At 36.6% G+C, this 9,581-nt stretch overlaps 1 protein-coding gene across 4 annotated transcripts in view; it reads left to right on the forward strand.

The window, feature by feature from the left end:
- LOC127420266 (oxysterol-binding protein-related protein 2-like) overlaps positions 1 to 8,379 on the forward strand; it is a 43,572-nt gene extending 35,193 nt beyond the window's left edge. The window contains exons 12-15 of one of the 4 annotated variants that reach the window (XR_007893786.1): positions 2 to 125; positions 257 to 347; positions 5,298 to 6,064; positions 6,374 to 8,379. Coding sequence is in view for 2 of the 4 variants with exons in the window: in XM_051662356.1 (XP_051518316.1) it covers positions 2 to 125; positions 257 to 347; positions 5,298 to 5,400 (318 nt within the window). In the remaining 2 variants the exon portion in view is untranslated. The other 3 variants (XR_007893787.1, XM_051662356.1, XM_051662357.1) reach the window with 3 other exon arrangements.
- Positions 8,380 to 9,581: the final 1,202 nt, after the last annotated feature.

The following is a 9,581-nucleotide window of genomic DNA, read 5'->3' on the forward strand; positions in this document are numbered from 1 at the left end:
GATGTATAATTTTACCAGCTTTGCCATGACACTCAATGAGCTGGAGCCTGGTATGGTTGGAGTCTTGGCACCAACAGACTGTCGTCTTCGACCTGACATCAGAGCTATGGAGAATGGTGATATAGGTATGGAAAACTATCTCTCTGACACACATACCTTCTGGCCTGTTCTTTTACCATCTGTCCAACAAGTTAGTTCCTGGATGGTGCTCCACTTATTTGTACCCCTAAATTTAGAACATGCTCTTAAATTCTAGACACTGCAAGTCAAGAGAAGGAGAGATTGGAAGAGAAGCAGAGAGCTGCTAGAAGAGAGCGTGCTAAAGACGAGGAAGAGTGGTCCACCAGGTGCATTTTGTTTTTTTATCTAGCGCACAACCTTGGCCACACACGTTTACAGTGGACTTGGTTCTGGAAGTGTATTTCCCGTTCATTTTCTCCATAGCCATTTCAAACTAACAAGTTCAGACATCACAAATCACAATGTTACAACTAGGGATGTGCAAGACTAGTCGACTAAACAGTTCTGATGCTGCTAGTCGACACTGGAATAACTATTATTATATTATTTAATCACATCTACACAAACATACACTCACTGAGCACTTTAATAGGAACACTATGGTCATAATAAAGTACGCAACGTGATCTTCTGCTATTGTAGCCCATCTGCCTCAATGTTTGACGTGTTGTGCATTCTGAGATGCTATTCTGCTCACTACAATTGTACAGAGTGGGTATCTGAGTTATCGTAGCCTTTCTGTCAGCTCGAACCAGTCTGGCCATTCTCTGTTGATCTCTCTCATCAACAAGGCATTTCCACCGCAGAACTGCTGCTCACTGGATGTTTTTTGTTTTTGGCACCACTCTGAGTAAACTCCAGAGACTGTTGTGTGTGAAAATCCTAGGAGATCAGCAGTTACAGAAATACTCAAACCAGCCCGTCTGGCACCAACAATCATGCCACTGTCGAAATAACTGAGATCACATTTTCCCCCATTCTTATGGTTGATGTGAACATTAACTGAAGCTCCTGACCTGTATCTGTGATGATTTTATGCATTGCACTGTTGCCACAAGATTGGTTGATTAAATAATCAAATGAATAAGTAGGTGTTCCTAATATAGTGCTAAGTGAGTGTACTGCATATATATATATATATATATATATATATATATATATATATATATATATATATATATATATATATATACAGTTGTGCTCAAAAGTTTGCATACCCTGGCAGAAATTGTGAAATTTTGGCATTGATTTTGAAATATGACTGATCATGCAAAAAAACTGTCTTTTATTTAAGGATAGTGATCATATGAAGCCATTTATTATCACATATGATTCAAGGAGCACAATACTTGTTGACCCCTCTCCAACAGAGCGCTTATGGTTGTTACTATAAAGCTTTATTTTGGTCTCGTCACTCCAAATTACAGTGTGCCAGAAGCTGTGAGGCGTGTCAAGGTGTTGTCGGGCATATTGTAACCGGGCTTTTTTGTGGCATTGGCTTCTTTCTGGCAGCTCGACCATGCAGCTCATTTTTGTTCAAGTATCGTCGTATTGTGCTCCTTGAAACAACCACACCGTCTTTTTCCAGAGCAGCCTGTGTTTCTCCTGAGGTTACCTGTGGGTTTTTCTTTGTATCCCGAACAATTCTTCTGGCAGTTGTGGCTGAAATCTTTCTTGGTCTGTCTGACCTTGGCTTGGTAGCAAGTAATCCCTGAATTTTCCACTTCTTAATAAGTGATTGAACAGTACTGACTGGCATTTTCAAGGCTTTGGATATCTTTTTATATCCTTTTCCATCTTTATAAAGTTCCATTACCTTGTTAAGCAGGTCTTTTGACAGTTCTTTTCTGCTCCCCATGGCTCAGTATCTAGCCTGCTCAGTGCATCCACGTGAGAGCTAACAAACTCATTGACTATTTATACACAGACACTAATTGCAATTTTAAAAGCCACAGGTGTGGGAAATTAACCTTTAATTGCCATTTAAACCTGTGTGTGTCACCTTGTGTGTCTGTAACAAGGCCAAACATTCATGGGTATGTAAACTTTTGATCAGGGCCATTTGGGTGATTTCTGTTACCATTATGATTTAAAAAGGAGCCAAACAACTATGTGATAATAAATGGCTTCATATGATCACTATCATTAAATAAAAGACAGTTTTTTTTTTTGCATGATCAGTCATATTTTCAAAATCAATGCCAAAATTTCACAATTTCTGCCAGGGTATGCAAACTTTTGAGCACAACTGTATCTAGATATATAGATTAGCAAATCTGCAGAGTTGCATGTTAAGTGCGAACTGCTCCGTGGAAATAAAGTAGGGCCCAACTGATATGGGATTTTTTAGAACGATACTGATTTTAGAGGGGAAAAATTAACAGATACCGATATGGTGGCTGATATAACTCATTTTTGAGCTGGAATGAAAACAGACATTTTCTATGTGGATTGTGCACCGATTTGACTATATAAAGGTACTCAGAAGGCTGCTTACTTAAATATTTTTATCAAAGAATATTTTACATTATTATTATTCATTGTCAACAAATAATAGAAATGAACACTGAGAAAATAAAGAGTAAATAAAAATACAATAAATAGCTAAATAAACACACTATGTAACACAATTTTTGTTCCTGGGTAGTAAGTGTTATTTCCTAATTGCTTATGCCTCAAAAGTATAGAAAATGGCTATTATTCCCCACAAACTTTGCTTTTGTGACCAGGACAGTGTTATTTTTAAATGTACCTATTCCAATGAGAAAATGGGCGAATTTGTGTCTTTTCGTTCACATAAAGTCATAAAGAAAAAAACAACATATGAATCCAAATTAACATGTATTTATGCTAAAGTAACACAAAAATGACTACAAAAGATTTAGAAATGAGTAGTTTTTCGAGATTTACATTATACTGTAAATCACTTTCACGAATCAGCCCCCAAATGTACTCATCATACTTCAAGGCATCCAGCAAGATCTTGATGCTGTTGTAATCCTCTTTGAGGTGCGCCGAGTGAGCCAGGGGAAGAGACGGGTACTTGTTACCATTATGGAGCAGCACGGCTTTGGGGCTCCTGGATGAGCTGTCAATGAAGAGGCGCCACTCATTCTGGTTACAGGCGATTCCGATTGCCTCGAACAGACTGGTCACATTGTAGCAGAAGCAGAGCCCATCTTGACGGGTGAAGAAGCTGGAAAAAGGTTGGTGACGCTTCCTCTGATCTGCGACTTGCACACTTTCAACCAACAAGTTCCACTGCTTGAGCCTAGACGTCAAAAGCTCGGCATTGGACTTGGTGAGACCAAGATCTCTAATCAAGTCGTTGAGGTCTTTTTGGTTGGGGTAGTATGGGTTTCTCTCCTCAGCTCCACCTCTGAAATTGTCATCTGGATATACAACGTCTTCCTCACCCTCTAATTTGCTGCTCTCTTCTAAAGACGGCTGCTCTTTCGCCGGAGACAGTGTGGCACCCTGGCGATGGATGAAGGAAGGTCCGGATACGTGATAGCATGTGCATTCTTGCCAGTCCGACGTTTGGAAGGGTCCACCATGCAGAAGTAGCAGATAGCGAACTTCATGGCTCCCTTTTCCCCTCTGTACCTTCCTACAAAAATACATTTATTTCATCCACGACTAATGTGTAAGAGATTCTCGCAACATTTTTCATATGATATATTTTTTCAATAACATTTTAAAATTAAAAACTTTTACAATTTTAAAAATTAACTAATATTATAACATAAATTTCTGAGCAACAATTGTCCATCTTACCTTCCAGAGTTTTTTTTGCAGTGCTCACAGGTGAAATGAGGTGCCCAGGGTTTGTCTTGATCCCCGACAGGCATGCCGAAAAATGCTTTGTAGGCCTCACCCATCTTAGCAGATGCTTCCACGGAGTACTTTTTCGCTCTTATCTTGATAAATTGGCCGCAGACAAAGCAAAATGCGTCTGCCGGATGCTTGCATCCTCTTGATGCCATCTCAGAAAAATGCAGATATGTATCCACTTAGGCAGCTGGAACTAAGCTGAACTGGTGGGCTAAGGCCCCTGTATTTATACTACTATTTATGTTATTGGAAAGTTCTAGAAGTTACTCCAAGTTTACTCAGCACTGAATCTATCTGGAATGTTCTGGAAAATAGGTACATTTCAAAATATCACTGTCCTGGTCACAAAAGCAAAGTTTGTGGGGAATAATAGCCATTTTCTATACTTTTGAGGAATAAGCAATTAGGAAATAACACTTACTACCCAGGAACCAAAAAAAATTAAAAATTGTTACACGGTGACACCAGTACTGTATGTTCAGTATCAGTCAGTTGCTGACCATTTAAATAAAGAATAAATTAAAATTATAATACCGATAATATCGGCCAACTGATAAATCGGTCGGGCACTAAAATAAAGCAAATAATATCCGAGCATCTCCTGAGATGGTCTGAGGTCATTTGCAGAACTTTCACAGACGACACGTTTCTTGATAACTCTTTGCATGCATGTGTTCCATGAGACATGCTTGTGCTGCATGCCTCTGAACAAACAGCACATCATAGACATGCATCAGCGTCTTTACTGTCGCCTGTTCTTAAAAATATAATAAAGTGTGTTTCTTCAAGTGTCAGTCTATTATCTATAAGCATTTCTAGTCATCTGTCACGACCGAGACATCTTAAAGGTCACCCGCAAAAATGATCCACATCTGTGCATGATATAGGCTACCCGCATTTGGCAGGTGCTAATACCCTGGGCTACTATTAAATATATTTGTCAATTTCCTAGCTCCATGGTTTGGTCATTTCCCGATATTGTCGATCATCGTCTTTCAATGAGTGTCGCAGTCGGTATCAAGATATTTGTCAGTTGCCCAGCCTTATTGTTGGCTAACATTATCTGCATAAACTCTGGTGGCCAGCAAAAAATCCCCACTATAGAGATTCCCATTTTCACTGTAAGGCCGAATTCTTCTCTGATTGGTGGATTTCTCTTCAAGATTGTGGGTAGTGTAGTACCTCAAAAGGGAATTCAGCAAACATGAAAAAAAAAAAAAAAAATTAAATACAAAGTTGAAATGGCACTGACTTAAGGCTACAGAAACATGTACTATCATTTAAGAGCCTTTGAATGCCAGGTCTGCCTTGAAAGGTGTTTCTCTTTGAAGATTGTGAATTGTATATTTACATCTGTAACTACTGTTTTGCTTGATACTTGATGCTTTTCAAACTGTCTTGAGTCAGTTATGCTGATCCAAAATTGGCCTTCCACTTTTCAGATGGTTCCAGCAAGGCAGTAATCCTTACACTGGAGCTGCAGACTGGATCTACAAGGGTGGCTACTTTGACAGGAAGTACTCTGGTCTTCCAGACATCTACTGATTTGGTTTGGAAGACAGAGAGAGGCTTGAGATTCGTCCTTTTCTGTCCTTAACTCAATCCATATCATCTCTCTTTACTAAACTCCTTTCATATTTATTTTTCTTCTTCAAAATGTGAGATTCAATTGAACGGTTATCAGACAAAGCCTCTCCACACCTTGTACTCCCCACTAGAATCTGGAAATTTAGTGTTTGTGAGAATTTATTTATTTTGAGAGGTAGGGAATGCCTTACAAAATGATTCACATTTTTTTTTCAAGTACTTATTTTTTTATTTCCATTTTTGATTTATGTATGTACAGAATGTTAGATTAAAAGATAAACATTCTGTGCAAACCTAAATATGTGTACAGAAATTATTAGGTTAAATGTACGTTCTTACCTACCTTTCCATGTGTCTTGCTAGCTACACTCAGGTGTTCATTTTATGGGTACAAGTGGTTAGAGATGGCAGCACTCCCGTGCCATAAGTGAAGATGGCCGATTTTGTGTGAATTTTGAACTGTGAGGCTGCTCTGAACATATTAGAAGAGCATTATTTTTTCCTAATATTTTTATCTATATTATTACTATATTTATATTATATCTCTATTATTTGATAATTTTTTTTTTTTTTTTTTTTGGTCCAGGAATGTGACCTCTATTATGGTAGACAGGAAGTGCAGGTGGGTAAATCTCACAAAGATATGTCCAGATATATTTTGCATTGTGACATACATTTCATGACAATTAAGATAATTTTACCCCTAAATTTTCATTACTGTAATGTGAAGAAATCTCATTACTGAAATACAGCAAAAATGAATACTACCATGATTTAAATGTCTTTTAAAATACTTGAAATGTCTTTTTTCATAACAATACTAAGAATTTAGAGGAGGGGGAAATATACTTAATTTTCATGAAAATAATGTCTCAACGCAAATGCAATTCTTAATGGTCCTAAGAGAAACTAAATCCTTTTTTTTTTTTAGGGTAAAATATGACCTGGACATATTCTTGGCAGTTTTGAGTACCTGAGAAGGAAACAAAGTTGATTTTTCCATGTCATCCCCTATTTTCACAGACATATATCTCATTAATAAGTCCCTCAGGCCAAATTCTCATGGTCTCCGTGGTACAGGGGAGTTTACTAAAACAAATATTCTCATTCCTCACATTTAAAAATGTTTTAGTTCAGTTTTGTTTTTGTTTGACAGACAAAAATGAAAGCTGCTTATGACAAATGTTTACCTGGTAAAAAAGTGGGTGTTTTTATCATAGAAAAACTGCTCTTATAAAAAAAAATATATGTATACTATTAGAACCTGCCATCGATATTTTGAGTTTGTATATGGTTGCCAAAGCGACTCTCCTCTTGTAGAAACTAAAGCCATATAACTTGTCAGGACTGCAGTGTCGTGTTAAACAAGTGATACATCCTGGTGTACAAAAAAGTTGAATGAAATGGAGATCGGTGCTAATCTTTTTATGTTTGTTTCAGCTCTTATGGCTCACGAATGTCAAGATATGTCACCTTAGCCCACATATATACACATGTACCAAAAAATGCTCAGTTGATAATGGAATGTGCTTAATTGCTCACAAGCTTTGTGTTATCCAGCAAGTTTCATTTGGCAAGACAACAGCAACATGTAAGGACTTCAAACTTCATATTCTTCAAACATACAAATCAAAGACAAGAGATGTCTTCAGAGGATTGTAAAAAACACTACTGTCTTTTATTTCAAAACTTTAAACAATACTGTGATTTTAAATCTCAGAAGCTATGCAAACATTGATTGGAATGTCTGTTCGTCTATGAATTGTTTGTGTTTATGTAAAATACTTTGTTTGGCACAAAGGTGTCGAGCATGTTAGGACTTGTACTGGTGGTTTTACACGGTTTTGTTGGCTGTTTTGCACAGCTTTTGTATTTCCCTTTAGCCTGAAGTTTGATGGAGAGACAACATTTTGTGTAACTGCAAAGACAACACTGTTATCAAATTTTTAGCTTATTGTCGACCATCTACACGTAATGGGAGCTCATCATCTGTTGTGTAGCACAAGAGTATTTCAATTTATAAAGTAATATGTTCCATGTAGTGCATACAATTGCAAAAGCCAAGCTTCAGACCATGTCATAAGTTAGAGGAAAGAGATAACTATGAATTATCCCTCTGTATATTTTATACAATATATTCTGGCATGTCTAAACATAAATTAGTTAGTCTCACTATCAATGCTTACTAGCAATTCTCTAGAAATAGCTTACCATAATATTCCACCAGCTGCTAACTTGACTTTTAATGCCCTTAAAATAATGAGACATTAAAGAAAAAAAAAGAAGAAAAAAAAACTGTACACGCATCCCCAATTGCCTCATGATTTTGTGCCATCTTTGTCCATTGTTGCTGTAGCAATCACATCATGTTAATGTAAAAGTAAACCTGGTCACATTAAATGCAACTATGTAAAGCAAACGTACACTCAGAAATGTATGTCGATTTCAAGTGATTCTGTCGGTGTTCTTATTGAGCTGTTGTTGTTGGTTGTGACACTAGGGATTGTTTCTATTGTGAAACTACTTCAAAGATATTGTAGATGCCCAAATGATGACACTGTGGTGCTATGCTGGCTTTACATAATTGTACATGATATATTGTGACTTTCTACTGCATTTGTAAAGATCATGTGAATCATCACAATATGTGACAGAAATGCACATAAGCTTTCTTATGAATCTGCTCATGTGTGAACTAGCAATATTAATGATATATTATGTGAGACCTCACAGATTGAATAAACTTCAGATTGCTTTTTATGTCTTTTAAAGTCAAATGAAGGGAATTGACAAATCATTTGGAAGAAGCTAAGCTTCCTTGATATGTAAGTTTGTGAATTATCTTTTGTCCTGCATTAATTTGACCTAAAATGTGAACTGATCTTTATCAAAGTCAATGCCATTGATAAAGAGGATCTGATTAAACATTAAAAAACACACCCTTTCTGTCTTTATTGAGCAGTGTTGCTTTTATTTTTTTTAATTTTTAATTTTTATTTTTTTGACTATGCATATGAACCTTTAATAACCAGCTCAATGAGGGAGTTCATCAGATGATCTAAATTAGTGAGATGAGATATAAGGTTTCAGCGTCCTTGCCTATAAAACACAGTCTTTTGCTATTCTAGAGTAAAAATTTAAGTGATAAGGGTGGATTACCCTGATTGAATATTATTTTTGATAACCTTAGAAAAATTACTCATGAGGCAAACTATTAAAAGGGTATCAAATTTCTGTTTAAAGGGATAGTTCACCCAAAATAAAAATTATCTCGTCATTTACTCATCATGCCATCCCTGATGTGTATGACTTTCTTCTGCAGAACACAAATGAAGATTTTTAGAAGAATTTCTCAGCTCTGTAGGTCCATTCAATGCAAGTGAATGGTGACCAAAACTTTGAAGAAATAAAAATAATCTATACGACTCCAGTGGTTTAATTATGTCTTATGAAGCAATGCAGTCACTTTGGGTGAGAAACGCATCAATATTTAAATCCGTGTTTTACTATAAATCTCCACTTTAAGAATGTGAAAGTGGAGATTTATAGTAAAAAGGACTGAAATATTGATCTGTTTTTCACCCACACCTTTTATATTGCTTCTGAAGATATGGATTTAACCACTGAAGTCTTATGGATTACTTTTATGGTGCCTTTATGTGATTTTTAGAGCTTGAAAGGTCTGGTCACCATTCACGTGTATTGTATGGACCTACAGAGCTGAGATACTTTTCTAAAAATCTTCGTTTGTGTTCAGCTGAAGAAAGAAAGTAATACACATCTGGAATGTCATGAGGGTGAGTAAATGAGAGAAGTTTTTTTTTTTTTGGTGAACTATCCCTTTAAGACAGTCGTATAAATCCAAGGTCAGACAAACATTGTGCAAGTAAAGGATATTCCTCTACCTACGTTTTCTAGCTAAATACACTCAATATGTAGACTGGTAATAGTTATTTGCCCAGCAGCATCGAGTGATTTGATCCATAAGCAATGTTAAGTGAAACGTCCTCTTTTAAGACCGCAACATTTCATCTCACAGCTCTAGTAAAAAGGTTCCTGTTCACTTCGTTCTGTCATGATGACTCACGTTCATAGTGTGGGCTTTAAATAGCTAATTGACATGTACAACCACCAATCAG

The sequence above is a fragment of the Myxocyprinus asiaticus genome, chromosome 29 (assembly GCF_019703515.2).
Source record: "Myxocyprinus asiaticus isolate MX2 ecotype Aquarium Trade chromosome 29, UBuf_Myxa_2, whole genome shotgun sequence".
In the NCBI taxonomy this organism is placed as follows: Eukaryota; Metazoa; Chordata; class Actinopteri; order Cypriniformes; family Catostomidae; genus Myxocyprinus; species Myxocyprinus asiaticus.